General features: G+C 40.1%; 2 protein-coding genes across 6 annotated transcripts; both read right to left on the bottom strand.

The window, feature by feature from the left end:
* Window positions 1-30: 30 nt before the first annotated feature.
* Window positions 31-11,734, bottom strand: phf3 (PHD finger protein 3). Of its 4 annotated transcripts, none has more exons than XM_030070060.1 (16): window positions 11,599-11,734; window positions 10,077-10,334; window positions 9,377-9,505; window positions 7,959-9,276; window positions 6,763-7,039; window positions 6,290-6,341; window positions 5,362-5,482; window positions 5,062-5,218; window positions 4,811-4,927; window positions 4,492-4,620; window positions 4,189-4,327; window positions 3,895-4,084; window positions 3,655-3,802; window positions 3,463-3,552; window positions 2,601-2,796; window positions 31-2,506 (listed from the first exon to the last, which is right to left on the bottom strand). In XM_030070060.1, the coding sequence occupies exons 2-16, from the start codon at window positions 10,309-10,311 to the stop codon at window positions 699-701; spliced, it is 5,106 nt and encodes a 1,701-aa protein (XP_029925920.1). In that variant the 5' UTR covers window positions 10,312-10,334; window positions 11,599-11,734; the 3' UTR covers window positions 31-698. The 4 variants fall into 4 exon arrangements, with proteins under 4 accessions (XP_029925920.1, XP_029925918.1, XP_029925922.1 ...); XM_030070058.1 differs by having other exon boundaries at window positions 11,580-11,711; XM_030070062.1 differs by having other exon boundaries at window positions 9,377-9,502; window positions 11,580-11,711.
* Window positions 11,735-13,312: 1,578 nt separating this feature from the next.
* Window positions 13,313-23,573, bottom strand: LOC115372301 (isoaspartyl peptidase/L-asparaginase). Of its 2 annotated transcripts, none has more exons than XM_030070063.1 (7): window positions 23,431-23,573; window positions 21,393-21,588; window positions 18,655-18,797; window positions 17,521-17,684; window positions 16,571-16,689; window positions 14,571-14,681; window positions 13,313-14,343 (listed from the first exon to the last, which is right to left on the bottom strand). In XM_030070063.1, exons 2-7 carry the CDS (start codon window positions 21,577-21,579, stop codon window positions 14,138-14,140), a joined length of 930 nt encoding a protein of 309 aa, XP_029925923.1. In that variant the 5' UTR covers window positions 21,580-21,588; window positions 23,431-23,573; the 3' UTR covers window positions 13,313-14,137. The 2 variants fall into 2 exon arrangements, with proteins under 2 accessions (XP_029925923.1, XP_029925924.1); XM_030070064.1 differs by lacking the exon at window positions 23,431-23,573 and adding an exon at window positions 23,122-23,401.
* Window positions 23,574-24,796: the final 1,223 nt, after the last annotated feature.

The raw sequence follows: 24,796 nt of genomic DNA, 5'->3' as shown, positions 1-24,796 counted from the left end.
GTAAATGTCCTAATACACATTATTCACTGGTTAATTATATTTGTTAAGATTTAATTTTGAGAATATTTTTTCCAATAGAACATATGTAATCATAATCAACAATAAAAAAGATTAGCTTTATTACGAACTCTACATAAACACAGTGCAAAGGCACACTTGATTCTTCTAATGTACATGACAAGCCAAAATGTACAGATGTTTTCAATAAAGTAACTTTATAAAATATTGAAGTGATCTTAAAAACATAAGCAAACTTTTAAAAAAAAAGAGAGAGAAGCTGCTGTTAATATTTCTTTTCTGTTAATTGTTTTCAGCTGTTACATTCATGCCAGATAACTAAGGTCAACTAAGAACTGTTCCCCTTTTAGTCCACGCTTGTGCTGTGTTATCATAAAATTTAAACCATTATAACTGCATGAGAAACAAAGCATTTATGTTGAGTTCAGTGGCTCAATATGCAACATACAAACATATATACAATAAAATTAAAAAGGTTAAAAATTTGAAATAGAAAATCTGGTTCCAACATTGAATTCTTATTGGTTTGAAGAACAAAGACATATGGATATCATTGTGTTTGGCTGTACTGCAAATAGCATTAAAAGGGAACATGTATGCAGGAAATGGCACAGTAACAGCTGCAGACCGGTGTTTTTTTGTTTTTGTTTTTTTTTTTTTAAATAAAAAAAGAAAAGAAATCATGAGTAACTGTCTCTTGAACTTCGTCGTCCATTCTCATGATCAGAGTCCCGTCTATGTCTGTGTTTGTCTTTGTGACGTCTGCTGTAGTCGTCACTGTGGTGCCTCTCTTTCCGCCTCTCACCATGGCGGTCCTCTGAGTGTCCATGGTGTCTACTCCTTTCTCTGTACTTGTCCTCATGGCTGCGTTCGTGCTTTTTCCCCCGCTCCCGGTCATGGTGTCTGCTCTTTTTCCCGTGGTGAGTGTCACTGTGGTGGCTGTGCCGCCTGTAGTGGTCGCTGTCCTCTGTGTGCCGTGGCCTCTCCCAGGGATCACTGTATCGATCCTCTGGACGTTTGTAGTCTTTGGCCAAGGGCGCAGGTTGGCCAGATGATTCAGAGTAGCTGTCAGGGTACTGTGACTGAAGTCCAGGAGGAGCACACAACACCATGGCACTATCCTGAGTCCATGGAGCAATGTGATTCTGCTCCTGGGGTGGAAATGTGCTGGGAGGTGGGGCAGCTGGGTAATCGTAGCTACCAGGTACCTGAGGCAGCTGCTGCTCCAGTGGGAAAGATGCAGCGTTGCTGAACGGTGGGACAGCCGGCGCCATTACTGAGTCATGCTGGAACTCAGATGCCTCAGTGTGAAGGGGTACATAAGACGGTGCTTGTGGTCCTTGACCTGAAGGAGTATATACGGTCGAAGTTGCCATGGGACCATCCTGGGGCATGCTGGGATCTTCTCTTTCACTATGGGATGACCTAATGTTGGGTTGGATTTCATCCCCAGGTTTGTGATCTTCCTGAGAAGGATGTGAATATCCATGCTGAGACAGCGGAACAGGATCATTTCTTGTGCTGCTCAACACAGGAACAGGCTGGGGACTCAAAGGAGATGGCTGGCTGGTTTTACCTTTTTGTGCCTCCTCCATTTTCTTACCTTCAGCCACACTGGAATATGCAGAACTTTTTTTCAATATTCCACTTAGAGGAGGTTTTGAGCTGTTTGCATTATCTGAAGTAGCCTGGGATTTTGAGTGCAAGGATGAATTCCCTTCAGGCTTTCCTTTTTCCGTTTCAGACAAAAGGCTAACATCTCCTTTATTTGCAGAGACAGCGCTGCTAGCTTCATTCCCACTTGGAGCTGTTGACAAGCTTGCCAAGAATGCTTCTGTTGATACATCTGGAGGCTTATCTTTCAGAGAGACTGAGGCACTATGGGTCACCATTGCACCGTCCTTTCCCAACAAGTTGTTAGGAACAGATGTATCAGTCTGGCTGGATACCTCTGGTTCAGTTTTAACAGTTTTAGATTCTTTCTTCTTGATAACAAAGCGTTCTCGCGGTGTGGCAGCTGTCGGACTTTTGGTGGAATTTCCTGAGCTTGCTGCATCTTCCTTTGTAGCCTGCTGGGTCTTTTGAGGGTTATCAGCTTTTGTTGTGGGCTTCCCTCCAACATCTGGCAAAGGAGGTAATTCTCCACCCCAGCCAACTAACACACCTGGAAGAAAGCGCAGTGGTTTTTTGGGTTCCTGGTTATTGATGTCTTCTGATGCAGATGCTTCCTCAAAAGACTGTGTAACATCAGCATCTTCCACAGTGTTAAGTGGTTTGTCTGTCTCTTTTGTATGTGCAGCAGGCAGGGAGGAAAAGTAGAACTTCTCGTCTTCCTCTGTGACACGGGTATCACTTGCAGCAACAGTGACGGGCTTGCTCTCAGGGATAATCCTCGCAGTTTCATTCATGTCCACAGGAAGAAAATCTCTTTTTGGTCTCTGGCGGATGATTAGTCCAAGAAGAAGATTGGAACGGTTGTTTTCCAAACCTGCCAAATCACAACGTCAAGTTAAGAATTTTAAGGACCACAAATTATTGTTTGCACTTAGTTAAGAGTAATTAAAATCTAATATTCATGCTACCTGGGCCATCGAAAGGAACAAGCTGATGTGGAACTTTTTCTGTAGCTCCCAGGGGGATGAGATACATGTCCTTCACTTGTTTCAGGTTGTTGGAAACCACCCCAAAGCGCCTACGACTGCTGAAGTAGGCATACAGAAGAGTGTAGGAGATCTCATCTTCCTCTGTCTCAGGGGAGAAGCGAATCAGGCACACCTCCTGTAAGAAAACAACATCCAAACGGATGTATCAATAAAATATACAATCCTTTTAAGTTTAGGAATAAATTCAGCCAGAATTCACATTCTGCTTTTAGTCAGGAGAAAACATAGCTCCACTTTTGATGATTTTCATCATTTCAAGTAAGGATTCATGACATGGGAAAAATGTATGACCATTAAGGTTATGAATCCCTTTCAAAGCAACGGGAAATAGACCAATTATACGAACACTGTGCCAGGTGTCTTCGTGTCTCACTGAGGATTACTTAAGACAATTTCACGCAAATTAGCATCAAACCTAAAACTAGTTTTGCTATCATTCAGTGTTAGAACATGTAAGACGTTTTAAGGACAAAAAGACAACATTTTTAAAAAATGCAGTGATACTGACACATTTTCTCATTGACATCAAGTAGACCATTGCCTTCAAAGTAATTCAAGTATTATCAGTAGAACTGCAACTACTATAATAAAATAAAGCTTATTTAGAAGCAAACATAAACAAGTCAGCTTTAAAATACATCAGGAGAGTGGTGCCATCCATCAAGTATCTTGATGACATTACAAATTGATCTTAACGATATGCAATCAGAGCAATGACTTGACTTTGACTACAAGCTGGACGGTCCCTCTGACAACATAAGCTGCTAATGTGTCAACTCACTTTTGTTCCAGTTGCACGAATCTTCTCCAAGTAGTCCCACACAGTCTGTGGACTAATCCTACCACCAACCTGGATGCTGTCTGGAAGATCCTGTAATTAATTAAAAAAAATAAACCATCAATACATATTATGTCAGATAATGCACTGAACAGCTTTTCCAACTCTTAATATATTCAATGATGTGCACTTTACCTCAGTCACATTGTCCAAAATGCCTGAGACCGGAAATGCTTTTGTGACAAGCTTTGCCACAGCAGGCATATTAATGAACCCTCTCCACAACGACTTGAGGTTAGCAAGGAAAGCGGCTTCATCATCTCTTCCACTTGTATACTCCAACCTGAGAAACATTATAGACACAGTGAAGCAAGCAAACAAAAACAGTCTAGCAAGAAGAGCCACAAACAGCATCACATATTACTCCCAACACACCTTCCTTCGCTGCTTGCAGATTTGGCATTAAGGAAGCTCTCCTCTAAAACAGTGAGGTGGAGGTCATCTTCCTTCACAGGTGAAGGTGCGCTCTTAGTCTCTTCCACTTTGGTTGACTGCCTCCTCACCACTGTAGTAGCAACTTTCACCACTTTGGTTGGTGCTTCTTCCACCGGCGGAGCCATACGACCTAAGAATTAGTAAATAATACAGCATGTCAATACCTGAGGATAGAGGAAAATTTATATGCAGAAATATGCGCCACCAAAGACCACTGTCCATTTTAAGGTTTACCTGTGCAGATCTTGCAATGTAGGTCAAACAAGTGAGACCTGTGTTGGCTGGTAGTATCTTTATCTGTCTTGGTGCTTTCAGATTTCTTCTCTAGGGGCAGGTCTGCTGTGTCTTCTGGCACTTTGGGAGGAGGCTCAACCTAAAAACAGAATAAATTGTATTGGCAAAAATTAATTAATTAATTAATTTAAAAAAAAAACTCAACATGACATAACATGTAACATGTATGCTTTATAGTGAAAATGTGGTACAGAGCAACATTTAACTTTTTGTTTGTTTGTTTGTTTGTTTGTTTGTTTTTACCTCCAACTCCATGGTCTCAGGTGCTTTCACTGGTTCTTGACTCTCGATTTCAATTTCACCTTTATGGGTGATCTTAGTGATGGGTCGCCTCTCTGCCTCTCTCTGCTCTTTTTCAATCATTTCAATAGTCTGTAAAATTAGGTATATATTGCATTGCTATGTTTTTGTGAAAAAAAAATCTTCAAAACAGGTAACAGCTTCAGTGTTACTGTGTTTTATGGTCATACCTCTAAACTTCATAATCAAAGTGACAAACTTTTCTTACAACTTGATATAAAATTTAATTAACAACTTTGACAAATATGGAAATAACACTTACATGTCGATTCTCCCTTTGTCGCCAGGCAGCCAGTTCTTTTGAGGCCAATTCCTCAGGATTCATTCGAATCAAATTACTCGGAGAAATTTCCCCTTTAAGAACCCTCTTAAATAATACCTAAAAAAAAAGTAATTTAAAAAAAAAAAAAACAGAAAATTTTTTACTTATTTTTTGATTGATACAAAAAAAATGGAGATCCAATAGTATCCCAAGTGTCTTGTTTCATATTCAGTGTATGACAATGCACTTACATTATTTTTAGTATCTTTGAGGTTGAACATTAGGCTTCTGTACTTGTTCTTGTATTTGTTGTCAGTGTCTTTATATAAGTGAAAAAGCTCTCTCTCTGTCTTCTTGGCAACTTCAGAGGCCTTCTCCAATGTGACCTTCAAGTCAGATTCTTTGAGCCTAAAAATGTGAAAAATATGACATATTTGGGATGCTTTGGGAATTATATTAAGTTTGAAGAACATGAACAGTTCTGAATACAATATAAATACCAGGATATAAAAGAACTTGTTTAATCATTTTTACTCATGGGAAGTACTTACCGCTGCAGAAGGATTTCCTTCAAAGAATCACGCACACTCCTCCTGATTTCTTCCACAGACACAGGCTTCTTTACAGCTGAAGACGAACTCTTATTTTTTGACTCCTGTTTTGGATTTAGTCCTGTGAGGACATAATGACAAAATCTATTGAGTGCGTGGGGAAACTGTGTCCCAAAGAACTGCAAAATACTTCAAATTTAACAAAAGTTTGGCAGTACAAACATTTGACAATAGGAATGAGCATGAAAATGTTTAGCATTTCAGCTCTGGTCTAATATCTAAGAAATTAGGTCTCTTCTCTTTTGTACTGTTTGAAAAGTAGAGCAATGGGGCTAGCAGGTTTTAGGATGCTTTCCCAGGTGTTTAGTCTAACAAGAGGTAGCATTTTGGATTCCCGATTTAAAAAATGACAATGGCAACAAGACAAATGACATGACAAAGACTGATTTAAGTATCTAAAGAGAGCTTTGTCTTTCAGTTCACAATAGCAACATGCTGCACCATCTACAAGATCACAATTACATATTTCCTGGTATTTATTTTAGTGCTGTATTTGAGTTATAAATTTGGTTCCAGAGGTCTTAAAAATGCAGCTGTTTCTCTATACATTATTTGTCTAGGGAAAAAATCCATTGGTTGCATAGATGTATGACATTTTTATTATTGTTAACTGAAAATGGAGTTGGTCTTCAATTTTATTTAAACTGGCTTTTAAAAAGGTCTCAAAAAATCAATGCACAGAAATCTGGAGTAACCCTGTTTAAGGTATGCACTTTTATTTTGTTTTTCCTAAGAAATAAAGCCAGTAACAGTTGTCTTTTTTTCAGAATTTTCTCAAAATATTGTGATAATACTGAGCCATGAACCCAGTGTAGGGTATCAAACTGTACCATCAGCTCAATGTATCCTTTACATTCCTACAAATTACCTGTTTTTTGTGCTGCATCTTTGCCTTCTGTTGACTGCCTTCTGTCTGAATCCTGTTAGGAGGGAAATGAAAACAGTACATAAATACGTTACCACTAGAGACATCTCATAGCATCTAAATGAAAACTTGATACTTAATGACAAGGACTAGTAAGTGTACCTAAGTTGAGTTATTATTTTGAAAACATGTATGATGTGGGTTAAAAGTGTAGGTGAGGTAATAAATTCCTGAGAGTGCACCGCAGCAATCAAACACCCAGGTGTAAGCCAGGCAGTGAGGTAAAAGCAAAAAGGACAACAAACCCTTGTGTAGTAGTAACACTGGCTATGATTAATATCAGAGGATGAAACAGCTGGAGGACACAAATGACAAAGCAACCTGTGTACATGAGACATTTACATTTCTTTTCTTAACTCCATTATCAAGCCTCTTCATCATCATCTTTAAGGCACTCACAGTGATGTATCACTTACCTTTCTTGCTGGCCTGACCCCCCCTGATGTGAGAGGCTGTGAGGGTCCCTGCCTCGGCTTCACAGGCAGCTTATTATCCTGTACCTCATGCTTGGCTTGTCCTTCTGGCTTGGCTGCACCTAGGCCATCGGGCTCCACTTTTGTGCTTTCCTCAGCGCAACACTTTAGGCAAACATACATCTGGTCCTCCTCCTCCATTTCACGCACTTTTGTCAAGTCCAGACCAACACAGTCGCCATGGAACCAGTCGTCACAGCGACCACAGCCAACCATGAACCTAGACAAAGATATGCGATCATGTTATCATTCACTGTGTGCTTGTAAACTGTCACTCTGAGTGCTGGTCTGCACACTCACATCAAACCAGGCAAAGCTGTAAACTGGGCGATTTCATTTTGTTTACCCAGCAGAGCTTTTGAATGTATGACAGTTTATCCCGTCTAAAGTTAACGGGATAAACACTGCAGCAAGCTAGCTGCCACGCCAAGACAATGGAATACTCCTCTGAAAGTCATGCTGCCTTTTTTGCATCATCATAACAACATCTTTCTTAAAGCAGGGCTGCCATATCAACTCTGAACATCCCGCATACATGGTATGTTTTGAGCTGGGGCAAATGCCCAACTATCAACACTTGAATGTTATTCAGAGTTGTGACAAACAAAATTTTAAGTTGTAGAGATCTGTGAGGTTAAATGCCAGACATAATGAGTGTGGTATCATTTTATGTACTCAGGCAGAGTGCAGATTACACCATCTAGTGTCCCTTTGGGGCAATGCCCTTACCATAGTGCTAAGTGAAGCATCTTCAAAGTTATGCACAACCAAACTACCAAACTCATAACTAAACACAGTTTCTTATTGAGTGCACAACCCAACCACTGATACAGAAATAAGTCATGATAGGTATTACATTGCTTAAAAGATGCGCTATACAAATTGAGCACCAATTGAGGTAAGGACCATTTAGACTCAACTGAAAAAGTGAAATAAGCATATAATTTATCAGCAAGTCAGACTGATAATGAGAATCCTGTAGATATAACCATCAAACTTCATGTTTATACAAAGCATTGACAGTTGAGTGTCAAGGGTCTTCACTTCAATATAATTTTACAGAGTGTACAGTTAATAGCACAGTATTTTCCTTTGAACTTTTTTCCCCTCCTCTCCATTATACAAAGTCTGATACTCACGTGTTGTTATGGTGTTTCTTGCAAAGACCACAACTATTGTTTCCATCCCATACAGTCTCTGTGTTTGCAGGTTGCTCCTCAGCAGTTTCTTTTTTCACAACAGGAGCGTTATCTGGGACAAACAGCTGCGGCTCGTCCACAGAGACACTTCTTGCATTTTTACTTTTCTGCCTCTGAAGGATCTTTTCGGGCTTTTTGACTTTGGGCTTCTCCTGCCCTCCCTCCTCGGGTGTCTTTGAAGAGTGGCCTGGACCGTGTGTGAGGTGAGCACTCTCAGGTTTGGGACTAACATGTGAATGAGTGTGTTTGGTTGGTCCCTGCTGCTCACTGGGGCGGCTGTCAGATGATAATGTCTTCTTGACTACGGCAATGGAAGTACCTGGCGATTTTGGCTTCACCGATTGGGGTCCTGCGTCCTGTGTCTTTAGCACTTTAGTGGCACGCTCTGTTTGGGCACTTTCCACATGCCTTTTCAAAGGCGTAATGCCTTTCTTTTCTTTTAGAGATTTCATGTTCTGCATGTCTCCTCTTTGGATGCATTTTGAAGAAATGTTTTGGGAGACTTTAGTTCCTTTAACTGTGCTACTTGGTCTCTCTGGTACCGCATCCTTATTCTTGACAGAGGTGAGTCCTTGTTTAGACTTGAGCACTTTTTTGGCCATAATCTGTTTCTTTTCCTTACTATCCGTAATATCACTTGAAGTAGTCTTGTTGTTTTCAAAGTTCTGTGGCTCTTTGTCGCCATCTTTTCCTTTACTAACAGGCTTTCCAGAAACGCTCTGATTGTCAAGTTTGGTCTCTGCCGAACAGGGGCTTCCCAGTGTCCCGTTGGCCGCTTGAACATCATTTGGATTCACATACGGGCCCAGCCCAAGGGGTGCATCTTCAGCACAGGACTTCTCAGCTACACCCAAGTCTCTCACATTCTCTGGCATGGGATTCTGTACACTAACCCCAGCATCCTGCAACATGCCATATTCAATGTCCCCGCCATACGAAAAACCAGGTTCAAAGCATATTGACTGCCCTGTATCTGGATTTTCTGTGTAAGAAGGCCCTGGAAGAAGCTCAATCCTGAATCCTCCAACTGTGACTGTCAGCCGCCTTAATACAACAACAGGGTTTAGCCATAACCCAGCCTCAAGGTCATGAATATTAATACGCCCTCCCGAGGTTAACTCTTTCTTCAGCTGGGGGCCTGCAACTCCTTTCTCAATCAGAAAAGACCTTTGTTGCCTACTGACTGGTCTCCTTACTGGTCTTCCTCGGGACTTTGTGCTGGTAGACGTGGTATCAGGTCCCTGGCCACCACTTTCTCCTGTATCAACAAGAAGCACCATTTGAAAATACATCACCTCATATTCAAACGATCGGTGCTGTTTAGATGGAAGGGACCATGAAACTGCGAAGCTACTTACTATGTTCTACAGTGCGTGGATGTCTCTTCGGTCTGCCAACAGGTCGCTTAACTTGTGGAGTCTCTTGACCTGTCAGTTCACCAGCAGTACCACTGAGGCCACTGGACGCTGAAGCAACGTCAAGACCTGCTGCAACAATATGACAAGAAGAAGAATGTAATGTAATTGTTTTAATTATCTAAGGGGCAAACCATGAAACCGAAACAGTCTTAGACAGTATAACTCTACAGGTATGTAGCATCACAAAGCCGACAAACAACTGACATTCCAAGCATTCCACAAACAAATTTACAGTTGTGATGTTAATCTTCAGCACTCCGGAACAACAAACACTGTCTGAAACCTGTGAAAATGAGCAAACTAAATTGCCATAGGAAAATACAATACACTTTTTTCATCTGTATTTAAACAACCAATCAGGTTGTTTCCAAGGAGACGAACACCTGTCTCACATTAAAAGGTTGTTTACAATGCTTTGCAGCTTGACATTTGTCATAAATTACATGCCAGCATATGCCTGTGACTCTTGCCACAGGTGTAGGCTTGGGACCTGTTTGGACATCTCAGCTTCAGTATGGATCTAAGGTGGTATTTCAGACTGTCAGGCTGCAAACAGCAAACACCACGTACTGGTTAAGTTAGACTTTCAGGTCATTCTGTTAGAGAATAGTTTTGAGACCCAGCCTCTCTCAGCACATACCTGTTGAACCGGCAATCTGAAAACTGGGGTCGTCGTTGTCCAAGAGATTGAACTGGGAGCTTGCAGATCCAAACATGGGATCTTTGTCACTGAGCATGTTCTTCAGTGAATCTTCCAGCTGGAGGCCTTGCCCAAAATCACCACTGGCTTCACATTCCAAATTCTGACCTACTAGCAGGGAATCGTCCAACTGGTCACTGGGAATCAAGTGGTTAAAGGTGTCCACAATATCCATGAATGCTCAGCCTTCTTGTCTACCTGCAGCAAAACAAGAGGGGCATATGTTACAGCATTATTTAAAAAAAAAACAAAAAACTGCGACCCAGTCTGATCAAATATAATGTTCTACCACATGCATTTACAGTAAAACAAATGCTTACTAACGTTTGCTTGTTTCTTACTTTGTAATTACTGGCGTGTCAAGGTATCACTGTTAAGGTGATAATTTAAGAGACCACTGTCTGTCACCCTGGTAGCACAGCATCCACCACACTTGTGAGCCACAAGTACGATAACGTTGATACTTATGCCAGCTTAAACTGTAGCAGGCAAGATAAGGTTGGCTAAGGCTATGAAAAGTGAGGATCTGAGCAGATACTACTCATTTGTATCGCCGGCTGACTTTGAAAACACTTCAAGCTAAAACAACAAACTGGTATAAATTATTATACAGCTGAGTTTAGCCAAGTGTTGGCGTGTGTAGCTGGTATGATTGGCTTACTGTACATCTGCTAATGTCAATTAGCCTAGCGTGGCAGATGTATGCTAGCGTTAGCTGGTTGGCTATCCAGCTACATCGTTAGCAGCATGGTTTCTGCAGATTCCATAGGTCACCAAAGCCGAGACAACGGGAAAGTCGTCAACACCAACTTAGCTCGCTGCAAATGAATGCCAGTGCACTGTTTGTGTGACCAACTTGAAGAAAGTGTCCAGAAGCCAGCTAACGTTAATGTCGCTGAATGGCAACGTTAAGTCGCGCAAGCAAACACTCGAGCTGGCGAAGGCCGGGTTTTAATCTACACAGCGCAAACAAACACACAAACTATGGGCTTCCTAAACGTGTGAGTTAGCTGACTGGTACAGGTCTCATTTCAGGTTGACTTCACACTTTTTAAGAATGTCCCTCGGGAATAATGTCCATCTGTGACCAGGTTGCGCTGGTTAGCCTGCTCCATCATGGCTAACAACAATTAGCCTCGATCATTTAGCAAACGGAACGAGTTGCTCTGCACTGTTACCTTGCCTGCTGTACCTGCAGCTCTTTTACTAATTCAACTGTTAAGCAGACATTGAATAACACAACGCACAGAATGTGTGACTACCTCCTCGACAAGCATACAAAATCTGGGAGACACGCTAGCTCGACTACGTTAGCATAGGCCTACTAAGTTTGTTTGTAACTAACGTTAGCCTAGCCAGCGGCTAACTAACATTCGCTGAGCACGCCCCCCTTACACCCCTTTTAACGCCTCTAGTTTTAGTATTAAAAATAGAAGTACTTACAGAAATGTGTGGCTCTTACCTATCCCTTAGTGTAATGCTTTGTTTAACTCTTTAAGGATCACATAGTACAACTGTCCCCGGCTCTCAATAACTTCCTCTAACTCAGCCGTTATTCGTCCTGCTGCTGCAAAGCCCGTGTCAAGCAGCGACTTGTCACGTGGGCCATGTTTACAGGTAGTGACCGAGCGGAGCGAGCAACATCTAGCAGCTCACCCCAGCTTTAACCCAGGTAGGCTGCATGCTTCTCATTCTTTATGCTTCTCAAAACACTCCAGATGTCGGCTGTGGTTGTCCTGGTGAGGGACGAAAACACTCGGCAATAACCAACTCAAGATTTGTCAAAAAGTAGTGTACTTTTTTTGTATTCTGCACTGTAAAGGCTGTAAAATACAGTAGTGCCTGTACTTGTTTTAAAGTAAGCTCAGACCTAAAAGATGACCCCAGTTATTTTCAGGTGGGACCTTATGAACAATTTTGGGAAAAAAAAAAAAAATCCCCAGATTATCCTTTATCAATCTGCCTTTGCTCAGAATCAGTAATACTTTATTGATAACCATGGAGAAATTTGGTTGGTTGCAGCTGCTCTGCTTCTCAAGAGAATAACTAAATTATAAGAAATAGAAAAATAAATAATAAATATAAAAACATGTGAATTATGTATAAAGTTTGTGCATTATGTATAAAGTATGTGCATTATGTATGACGTAACAAAAGCACTAATATTGCAATGTTGAATCAAGTCCTACAGGTATAAATTATTCCATTTATATGGTTGAATAAACAGTTTAGATAGTGTAGTTATGCAGTTAACTCTAACTATCTGACCCTCCACAGGAAGCATTAAAAAGTCTGATGGTCACGGCGAGGAGCAGATGCTACAGGCCGGGGTGCAGGTACACTGAAGAGGTAAAGCAAAATGATGCAATACTCCTGTGAGCCAATCTGTAATAAACATGTCAGCCTTACATTTGGTCCATGTCCTCCTTTGGCCAATCAGTGTATTTTTGAACACAGCTGCCATTTTGACATGAGACATTCGGGTGTACACAGGTAGGGTAACACAGGTGAGTGACATTAATTAAGGTTCCACTTCATCTATGTGTAACAGAGCCATTTGAGCCAGCATAAACAACACCAGGGCCCTGGCTCTGTTACACGTTAATGGAGCTGAAACTTAATTAATGTCATTTGTAACACCTGTGTTTACCTACTGTTCATGTCAAAATGGGAACACAAAGACCAACAACAACAAAATGACACACCCCACCCATCTTTCATTAATGATGAGCGCTCTTTGTCCGTCAGTGAGTAAAATAGCACTCGATGCCAAGATGAAACCACGAACCTCACTACAAGATCTCAGACCCTACTGCCTTTTTATCAAGTCCCACATGAATAATGGAAATGAGAAACCCATCAGCTTCATCCAACAGAGGCAAAAGTTTGCTAGAGGAAAAGATCTCATATATAGAGGATCTGCACTCAATGTTCCACAGACAAGTGACCACCAAGATGCAAAGCCAATTTTAAGCTCCATCTCTCTTTGTTTTAGTTGCCCATCATGTTAGTTTTATACTGTGCTTTGCAAAACCATAACTTTTAAACAAGGGACTGTATAATTTATTCTGTCAGTAGCTGGAAAGTTAAACTTACACTGTAGGGCAAACACAAAACAAACACTGCCCACAGGAAATGTGGAAAGAACACTGCCTGTACAAACACATAGACTGTTGTGCATTGTTTTTATTGTCAACATAAAACTGACCATTATCAGCATTTTTTTTTTTTTTTACATTTTGTACTTACAAGTGTATATCTATGTTTTTACAGAGCTAATAAAAATTATTTCCTACTGCTGCAGTTTAGTGCCCTGATCCGTGTGCTCCTCTAATGCTAGATACTGATATTTTATTTAAAGGTTAAGAGCCAGAATCATTCAGTACCAATCAAATAAAATTCAAATAATAATGGAAGCAATAGTCCATAGTTTGGAGGAGGTGATTCAATGAGGTGGTAGACTATTTTGCCATAAAACCACAGAGAAGGAAAAATAAATTACCACACACTTAAAGAAATTAGAATGCCAGTATACATTATGGATATATGAAAAAACAAACTGCTTTACATATAAAATTCAAACCCTGAAATAGACCAAACTACAGTAATGAATAGAGTAGCTGCTTCACTGACGGGGATCTTGAACATTTGTAAAGTCACATCAAGTTTCTCAGAGCACTCCATGAGTTTTGTACTACATCAACATTTAGCAACCAGTTACAACCCACAAAATATATCCTTATCAAAATTAATTAAAATCCCTATAAAAATTATTGTGTATCCTGTGATACTCATCTTTTGTACAGACAGTGCACGTGCTTTTGATATCACAAATAAGAAGTAGACAAATTAATTTGCTGTATAAGAGCAAATGTTCACTAATACATCCTGTGTGATCCAATGCATCCATCTAATGCATGGACAGGAGTGTAACATATTTCAGTGTAACATAACAGTGTAAAATCAAGAATTAAAATGATCAAATGTGTAGTAAAAGATGACTAGGACAGCTGCTGTTTAAATTTTTCATTTGGGTTTAACCCATACCACAGAATATCACACTCCACTGAAGCCCAAGCCATTCGCTCTGTGGTGAATTTGGCTGCCCACTCCCCTGATGGAGAAACTGCAATGGCACCTCCTGCACCATGGACACGGTCACCCATGTAACGCAGAGATAATTCTACCGCATCCACTACCTCTTTACCTGTGAGGGAACAGCAAATCATACAGCCTGTGTTAAACAGCGAAACATTTTCAAACCAGAGTCACAAGTAACAGGAGGAAGATATAAACTGTAGTTGTGACATGATTAAAGGCTTTGTGATGAAATGTTGCAAATTAACTTTTTTTTTTGGCTTTGACAGATGTGGGTTCTCTTGGAGTGTATGAACGAATACAAGTTAAACTTTCATAAGTGATTTGATACTTCACCTTGTTCAATGTGTGACAGAATGAGTCTGGCCAAGGTGACTTTAAGAATGGACTCTCCATGGCCGGTACAAGACACTGCACCACTGAGGTTGTCTGCATATCCTCCACAGCCTTATTTATGAGAGAGAAAATAAAAGAGCAGTTTAATCCATCTCGCCCTCAAGGTGCACCGGGGATTTTTGACAGTGAGGGCGTTTGGGCTCGCCTTGCGCAGCTGTATGAAATCATACGTCAGTAAACTCAACTTCATACATCACGCTTTATGTTTACCAACCCGACCGACCTGTGAGGATCCAATATCGATGAGTCCAGCTCTTTGTTTGGACAGAGTGCTCACTTACTGCTGTTTAAGAGACAGAATATTTCTCTTTTCAATTCTGTTCCATTGCTCCCTGTGCCAAGACAAGATTTCCTGCCAGTGCACATACCCGGCATCAGAATTTCATTGTGGCAAATAGAACAAGTCTGCAGCCTCTCAATTACAGTGGACTGGACTCTTCATTGTCGAAGCCTCGCTTTGTGATTTTGTAGTTTTACACAAAATTTTAGCAAGTGCAACTTTAAATTAGACTAATGAAAAATGTTGGCTTACACCGTGCATGTTCTCTGAAGGAAGAGGCAACACATATTAAAGAGTTTTGTGCCTTTGACAAACTGTTAAATTGTCTATAATCAGATATACTGGGCAAATATGAAAATCACAAGGATTTGCCCACTGTTTCCCGGACAGCATCAGGCTGCAGCATGCTGTCAGTTCTAAGAGGAGTGGATTTTTCTTGATAATTTGGTGCTGAATGTGGACAGGTAATAAACCCTGGCTACCGTCTCCACTGTTGGGCAAGCACAGCAGCAGACCATTACTCTGAGAGGGGCTGCAGCTTAGTGGCATAGCATAAAAATGAGATATGAGTTCTCGTTAACATCTAACCAATGCCCTGATTTGTTAAGGCCTTTCATGGCTGCAAAACCTTTGAGCATGTGCAAAAGCAATGACATAATGCCTTGTCAAGCAAATTGTCTTGCCACACCACAAGTCTTTGTGCTGACTTTGAACAGCGCAAAAACTTGTGTATACACTACAATATTTCAGTAAATCTGGGTCTAAGAATCCACTGACCTGGAGAGGGTGAAACTTGTTATGAAGGACATCAAACCCCACCCCAGAGATGGAACTATGTATGTATTATTATGACTCGACTTCCATAGTAAAGTAAAGCAATGAGTTACACTTTGCACAACAAATGGTTTACCAGAAAGAACAGAAATAGTCCATCCATCTGGCTCCCCAAGGAGATACAAACTCCTGACGGTTTGCTATATTCAAGTATCTCAGGCTGTTTCTTGCTAAGTAGGTACCGTTTGAGTACATGTAGTACCCAAGCTGCCGCTCTTATGCAGAGGTAGTGGAAACAACAGTTCTCTTGGCATGAAAAGAGAGCACAGACATCATATGTATCCATTTTAGAGAAACCATAGTTGTGATGTGCCTGGGAAGAGATAAAGTCAGGGTTAATACTGATATTAAAACTCATCCTCTGAAGAAAACATGTTTGTTAATAGTTAAAATGTCAGCATGGAAGAATTCAAAACGCAGCACAAAATCTGTCTTATAGTAAAGTACCAGTGACAGAGTACACCTGAGAAAAGCTGTTTGCTCAAAATGAAAGAAAAATATTTGCCATCAAGGCAGTTTTGTAAACAAGATGAGCTGCACAAGGACTAAGGGAACAAGTGCACGCACTGGACATTTCCGCAGTCAGCTTGGGGAAGGGTGAGGCACCAAACTGTCCTGTGGGAATTGCTAAGTGGAGCAGAAAAGGAACTGTCATTGACACCATAACTCTTTGTTATCAACCGTTTCAGTCTCATTTCCAAAGACATCTGACTCAGTAGTTGATGTTACTTCCTCACTGTAACAAGCTCATACCTAGTCGTGCAGTCTTACAAATAGGCTTGTAAGAAAAAAAAAAGGAAAAAGGAAAAAGGAAATTAAGTCATACCAATGATGGGAGAATCTCCTACTCTGCCAACCATTTTATTTCTTATCCCTCCAGTTGATGTTGCACATGCAACATTACCAGAATGGTCCACAGCAACCGCCCCAACAGTATCATGAGCCCTACAACGAGAAAAGGTTAACTTAACCAGACAGCTCCCAAGCAGTACAACCCCCCCCCAAAAATAAATACACAGAATTCACAGCTACTCTTCCATCATGTCTGACATGGCACACAGGTTGACTAACCCTCTCAGATCAATATGATCTGTCATTTTGTCAGACCAAAGTGCCTTTGCATATCGGCTTTAAGTACAGGAAAGTAATAACAGTGCTGAAAGCTTGGAGCTCCTACACTGCAAGTGAACAGTAGCATATTATCATTACAAAACCGGGTCAGGAGGGGATGAATGGCTATGATGTACAAGTGTCCCTTAACAACACCAGTGGATTAATTTTATTGACGGTATGGCTCATTCCCCATTACCCTACATAATGGCACCACATAGCAGCTCCTCAGATCTGTTCTCAGCCACTGCAGTTCATTAATTGATTGCTTTTTTCCTCACACATTGCCAAAATACAGCAGCTGGTTCAGACTGAGTAAGTTATTTACCTGGCAGCCATCACATTTGATTAAATTTTGCATAACGGACACCAAAATCCCAATTCTGGTGCAACTGTAAGAATGAATGCAATTGCAGTATGTTTTTGCATCTCACAGCTCGGTTATTTTCCTGTGTCAACCTTTTTCGTAAATGTTGTTTATAATATGCATCCAATTTATCCACATTCATTGCTAGACAGGCTCAGGGATGTATACTAACATCTTTTCAGAATAGATTCACATTAGTCTACTCAGGCTAAAATGATGGTGCCATAAAATTTATCAGGAAGCTAAAGCCCATGCAGAAGAGCTTAAGCAGAGTCAAACAGTTGAATATACATACATACCACTGAGTGTTGAAAAGCTCTATTACTCCAGTATGATATTTCTTGTGCTTCTCCCATTCCTTTCGCTCATACTCAGTCACCAGTGTCTCAGTTGGAGTTGTAACCACGCCAATCCCTTCTGCAAACAAGTTTGCGCCTTTGCTTGTCAACATGACATGATCAGTCTGAGTTTCTCCCATAGCAGCAAACATGTAAGGAAAAGATAAAACACAGAAAATAAAACATTTCTGAAAACATTTATTGCTATTATCCTAAAGTGTGTTATATAACACTTTCATGCATGCGCAGTACCACACCATCAGTTTATCACTTCATACAAGAAACTGTATTCTAATTCAACAGCACCTTGCAAGACTGCCTTAAGGAATGCAAAATTCTTGTAGTTGATAACTGGAAATAAAACCTGTCAACATTTTCATTCATTAATTCGAGCAAAGCATCTCCCCAATGTAGTTTTTTGTGTAAAAAGCATGGTACACAGTATTTCACCAGATTTTTAACATTGGTCAATTGTTAAAAGCCACAATAAGCAAATCATAAGAAACAGATGGATCCACCTGACTTTCATTTCAACAACTGGGTAAAATAGGATATCCAGTAAATCATGTATCCACATATTAGACATTTGCCTTGAGAGATTAGTCTAAACATGGAAAACTGTTGATGGTGCAAATCAACAATGTACCTTTCAAAACTTTCAGTGGTGTCCTGTTGTTTCTTCATGAGAGGTACATTACACACACAAAAAAAGAAAACTAGATTTTTTTTTTTTTTTTTTTTGAATTTATGTAAGTATGCAAGGATAAGTGTTTTGTGTTTTTTGCTCCTTTTGGGATATTGCCCTCTGTGTTTTCAGCCTCATAAAAGTATATGTATGTAAACACACCCCCTAATCAACTGAATCAGACCTGCCTGTGTTCTGCTGTCTCTCTCAGTAGAGATGCACTATTTGCATTTACGTGTGATGCAAGTGATGCAAGTGATGATGATCTGAGTAATCCCCCAACACCTTGGCACCTGTCAATGACCTGTTTCTTGAGGGACTTAAAGCTCTGGATGCAACACTATACTGTGGATCTACTGTTTTTCCTCATGAGAGACTTGAAAGCAAATTACTTAGAACAAAAAAAGCACCTTTTCCATCACTGCACGTGCAAGTGACACAGGATTGGCAATGTTTTTCACTGAGGATACAGCTCCACAGGCAAGTGTCCTCCCATCCATGATTACAGCATCCAGCTCTACCTCTCCGTCAGAGTTTAGGACGGCTCCATGGCCTGCAATGAAATACGACCTTCATCAGCTGCACCACATAGCAAGGAAAACAACCAACAACTATCAACAACTGAGCTGCATTCTGCCAGACAACTGCCCCGTCACTTGATCCTGATCAAGTCAGAGACGCTGTTAATCACCGTTGTAAACTAGAGGGCATTTGCCAAAGCTGAGTAATTCTCCAAGTTGCAAAGCTGCAGTGTCTGTAACAGTTGTCAGCCCTTCCCACCAGCATATGAACGCAGCATATAAATAATACAAATCATCAAATGGCAGTAATCCCACATCATCACCAAATGTAATTAACTGATGACTGACTCAAGAGCTGTCTGCCCTCCACCTTTCAGCCAAATTCATTTGTATCCCTTTGATATCTCTTGCCAAAAAAGAGACAGACGGGAATAAAAACATGAACTCTTTCCAACTTTGCTGGCAGAGGTAATTACTTTACTGTCAATCCATCTAAAGCTAGTTGATCTAGCCTGTTACATCCTCATGAGTCCACAGGGTGGTGACAAAGCAATACAAAAGCAGCAGCAGAGCACATTAATGACAGTGATTCATCTTTGCCGAACAAATTCTCTGTAAATGATATAAATGTGCTTACCACACAGTGCATCCCATCCAGGAGTATTACAGATTTCAGACTTTCACCAATGATGATGTTTATTTTCAAACGTGATTTCCATTTGTGTTTAAATAAGGATAATTTTCAAGCTGTCTCCTCTTTTGTTTCATTTTAAAGAATTTAAACACTTAGTTTAGTTTTAGTAAAAAGTATTTCAACAGTCATGTCTGTGTGAGGTATGTTGGTAATGATTGTTTTGTCTTCCAGCTGACAGGCTGCGCGTGCATCACTGTGCTCATAGTTTATTCTTGCCCCTTGCCCCTTGTCACAGTTCAGCAATAACTAAAAAACTGCAGCTGAGAAGAATTCAACATAACAGGTAACAAGTTTTAGGTCCTGACATTAGGAACAGTTCCTGCAACATTTAAGGAACACCTAGATGTCCCTTGTACCACCATTTAGAAAATGTGACAAACAGTCTCGGGCTTGGACAAAAGACACATGGGCGAGTGTGAAAGTCATCTTGGACTTGGGGGAAATCTACAGGCAATTACCTTTCCAAATTCAAAGTCTGATATATTTCATGCTAATACTATATATTTGATATTTTGTCATTTGTATTCATAAGCATTTTATATTTTGACTTTGATTCTCAATAAATCTGTCTGAGACAAGTTTATTGACTGAACAGCGAGGATGAAGATAATACTTGAAAGACACTTGGCAAAGCTGATGCAAATAGTCTGGTAGATCTGTAAGCTGGGGACAAAAATTAAACAGGTTGTTTGCTCTGTGACTCCATGTGCTTGTGTGTATTTTACAGGCGTAAAATAATGTCAGCTACACCAAGCAGACATACGTGTACAGCCCGATGGCATTTTAGGTCGACCATAAGATTTTGCACATCAATGTAACATTTGATAGGACAAAAAAAAAAGTAGAACAAGACAGAGGATTGGTTGATTGGCAAAATTAAATGTAGAGGGGAAATAAGCCTGAGAGTGTCGAAAGAAATGAGTTATTTACAGTTTTGAATTGAATGACATAAGCCTGATCTGTTCTTTCATTTATTATACCATGACACAAACCTCAAAAATAGCCCAAGACTAAGATACATTAACTGATCTGTTATGTGTCTCTCCATGCACAAAATTTTACAGATCTGCTCTTAACTAAGGCAATTATAATAATAATTATCATAAAAAATATATCTTTTTCAGTTAATGTGTCCCTACTAACCCTCAAATCAAACCTGCATCCTTGTTCAGGTTCATATTCATTTTTATTTGGCAGGCAGTGATTGCGGTTTCACTTGGATTTAAGTGTTTTTAAAAAACTCCATGAGGCAGGTGTGATCAGGATCAGCCTTAGTCAGGAGGCTGAGAGAGGTTCACCTACACATGTCCTCATCTTCAGAAAAGTGCCGTTACAAAGGGCAGGAGGCCGAGCATTAATTTAAGCAGCGGCAGTATGTTATTCTGTGCAGTGTTGTGTTTGTAGCTGCTGCTGAAATAAAAGTCACCCTGAGACAGGGCCAGCCACTGTCCTTCTTTTCCCAGACTGTCAGGACTGTCAAAATAATTTTTTTACTGAAAACTGTTCCACCAAAACTGGTCCTTCTTTGACCTCAGGACCTTTGACCCTCCAGTATCCTCAAGTCCTGCCCAAAAAGAGTTAAGTTTAATTAGAAATCTATGAGGTGGTTACACTTCCAATTTTAAAGTTACCTTTATGGAAAAAGCATCAAAGCAAATGTAGTGGCAATCTACACACCATAAAGTATCTTTCAAAATTAAATTTAATGAACATAATTTTACTACTTAAAACTATTGCACAATGATAATATTCTGACCTTTATTGTGTCCAAATCTTTATAAGGCTAATTTAGTAGTCTGTCTGCTATTATAAAATCTACGGTTTATTGCTAATTAACTCTGTGGCTCTTTGGAATGACAAGCAAATTTCACTTCTTTTTAGTAAAGCTTTTGGAGTGATAATGATGGTGTAATTATGTACTGTTTGCCTATACCTGCATTGAACACAGCGTTATCTTCCATGGCCCTCACAGCTGACTCAACAGCATCCAGAGCGCTTCCTCCTCTTTTCAGCAGTGAGAAGCCCTCACACGCTGCAGCCTTCACTCCATCAATAGAGGCCTGAGATATTTCATCTGGGATGGCCCAAGCCCCACCATGCACAACTATTACTGCTTTCATCTTCACAGCCTTGCAGAAAAAAGAAAAGAAAAGAAAAGATACAAGTGAGTTACAGAGTATCTGACAAGTCATGGTGGAGAAAATAGCTCTACTACTGTCTAGCCACAGTTTAACAATCCTCTCTCTTATTTTGCCAAATTGTACCTCTGTCTTAAATCTGTGCTCTCTCTCTCATTTAAAAATAATTGTGAATTCAATGTATGTGAAAGGGCAAGTATGTTTTATAATGTGCTTTAAGAATTTTCCTATTTTGATTAATAAAAAAAAATGTAATCTTCAGACCAAAACCTCCCATGGTATTGCATTTTGAAATAATTTTGTATCACAAAAATATGTACAAAAGGTGAGAGCTGCCCATATTTAATGGACAGAAATTCAGCATTATCTTAGGGCATTCAGCATTAATGAGCTACACAGAGCAAATGTTTTCCCCAGCCACTGTCTGTTACATAACCCTCCAACATCAGCGGAGGACAGTATGAATGAGGTATTCATCAGCTAACATAGCTTTTTTACTGTGGGACTCCCACTGAAAATTGACATTGTCTTCTCTGCAAAGTGAAGTATAGCTATGTATGGTTTCGTGAGCCTTTGATTTGAATAGTAAAACAAGGCCATACATTTAAAATAACATTTATTTCTGCTTTGCCCTTTTAAAAAGAAAGTTCAAACTGCTAGTGCTGAAATGTTTCTTGTTAAACACCGTTTGTGACAGAGCTAATATGGTCTTTCACTCTTTTTATGAACTGCAAATGTGTAGAACAGCCTCTCTCTCTCTCTCTCTCTCTCTCTCTCTCTCTCTCTCTCTCTCTCTCTCTCTCTCTCTCTCTCTCTCTCTCTCTCTCTCTCTCTCTCTCTCTCTCACACACACACACACACACACACACACACACACACACACACACACACACACACTCACACACAAAGTCTAGTCTATGAAACATTTTTATGGCTCTTGCAGCAGCTTCTCAATAACAACTGAATGTACACATTTTCTGCATATTTATTTTCAGCTCCAATTACATTTTAGATGGACACAAACTGATTTTGATCTACTGCTAGCTGATTCTGCAAGTGCGACTGTGGGAGAAGGAAACGTTTGCTTTTGCAGATTACAAGTAGCCTAATCTGTGCCTTGGTACTTGTTTGAAAGTGAAGATGTGTGTATTTATTTACTTATTTAGTTATTTTTTCTGACTGTTAAGACTTCAAGAGGTCTGTAAATTTCACGTTAACATGGATGTGTGTTGAAATACCATTTTCAATGGTGTGCCACACATAGAAAGCATTTATTCACTCACTGACTCACTCATTCATATAAGCCTGATGATCCTGTTTACTGTAACACAAATAACTACTGAAACTATTTGAGTTTCTCCCGGACACCCTAAAGACGCTGGCAACAGCAACTGCTCTTCTTGCAACAAATAAACAGACTGATAAACAAAGCAAACAGATAAACAGACTGTTTTTTTGTTGTTGCTCCAATCAAACAACCTTGAGCTCTGCGTGCTCTCTGTATGTTAGGATAGTTACACTGACCTTCACACGGGAGTTTCTAGTGGAAAAATACTTTAAAAGGTTGGACTAAATCTCAGTTTAGAGGTAGAGCTGGCATGACTTCTTGCAAGGCCTAACATTGCATTACATAAAGGGCCCATCTTGTCTACAACCATCATTCAACCTTCATCTACAACCCTGCGAGGGAACTCCGGACGGGACAAGGTGCATCGTCCCAGCAGAGGAAAATGATGCACAACGAGTTAATGACCGCGATCACACAATGAAGCCTGCTGCTGTCGTGTCCTCACAGCTACACAGGTGAAACACTCGAACACACACATTTCTTACCTTCACAGGTGGCACACTTTGTCCCAACCTGCACGTGTAGAGCTATGCGGATTCACCAGCAATTAACAATAAGACTTCCGGAGAGTGTTTCAGCATAAAACTGTAATTGACAAACATGGGAAAAATGGCAGTATTATTGTCTGAGAGGAGCAATCAGCACCAGCCTTCTGTTTGGAATGAAATTGACACACAGGTGAAATCTACCTGCCTGAATCAGTGGATTAGAGGAGATCATTGCTCTGTTTGCTCTGCCACGGACAAGATCTCTGTCCCTTATGCCTGTAAAGTGCGTCAGAACTGAGTTGTCCTTACTGTTTGAGTTTGAAAATGTCATGTATTTTTAATTTCAGTGTTAAACCACAGTAGGCTACTGTAACTGTTTAAATATTCCTTTAACTTGCTCTGAGCCTCTGAGCTCTTTTGTTTGTCAATTAAGAATAATTATGAGGAAATACATGAAACTAATTTCTTTGTTGTCCTCTCTTTCTCAGTTTATGTAATTAATAAAGACCACCACTTGCTGGTTTTAATGGGGAAGTTCTTGGGGCAATAAACACCTTTATTGCGGATCCTGCTGCTTCACTCTCCCTAATTTGGGTACCTCAGATCCCATATCTGATGTTCAGCAATTAGGTTATGCCTAACTGTTGTATAGATTTGTGTTATCTCTTGTAAGCTACCAGTTGTAAAACACTCTTTAACAGCCACAACTGTTTTTTTTTTTTTTTTTTTTTTTTTTTTTTTTTTTTTTTTGTTTGTTTGTTTGTTTTTTTTTTTTTTTTCCAAAATGGTCTTTTTAGAGCACTGGCCTATCATAGCCATGTAGGCTAACTAACCAATGGTTGCAAAGAAAGAAAAGAAGGAAGAGACAAAAAAAACGAAGGACATTATTTAACTTGAAATGTCATTTTCTGTATGTTTTATACTTCTCATTAAATGTAAACCTTCTAGTATTCCATGCTATGTGTTTTAGGCATAAAACTGTCTGATATAAATTTCTTAAAGCCCTGATCCAGGATTTTAAAATGACTCCCTTATGCACCACTGTCCCATCCCAGGATCATCACTTGGGAAAGGAGGCAGGGTGGGTTTGTAAACATGTGATCCAGGTTGATCATGACAGAGACAGAAATATCCCACTCAAATTCCTCAGATGTGGGATTACAAAAAGTGCCACAAACTAAGTTGCATGGGATAAAGGTCAACATCAAATCAACACTGGAGCATCAGAGGAGTGCAGGACTTGCCTCTTCTTTTCTTTTCCTGTGGGAGCTGCAGTTTACAAAGCACATCCTGCTGCAGGTTAATTGATCAGGAGGCAGAGATTACACTGATTATATTTTGCACTCCCCTGTTCCATCATGAG

The sequence above is a fragment of the Myripristis murdjan genome, chromosome 15 (genome assembly GCF_902150065.1).
Source record: "Myripristis murdjan chromosome 15, fMyrMur1.1, whole genome shotgun sequence".
Lineage (NCBI taxonomy): Eukaryota > Metazoa > Chordata > Actinopteri > Holocentriformes > Holocentridae > Myripristis > Myripristis murdjan.
Note: the sequence above shows the minus strand (reverse complement) of the source record. Positions and strands in the feature narration are given on the sequence as shown.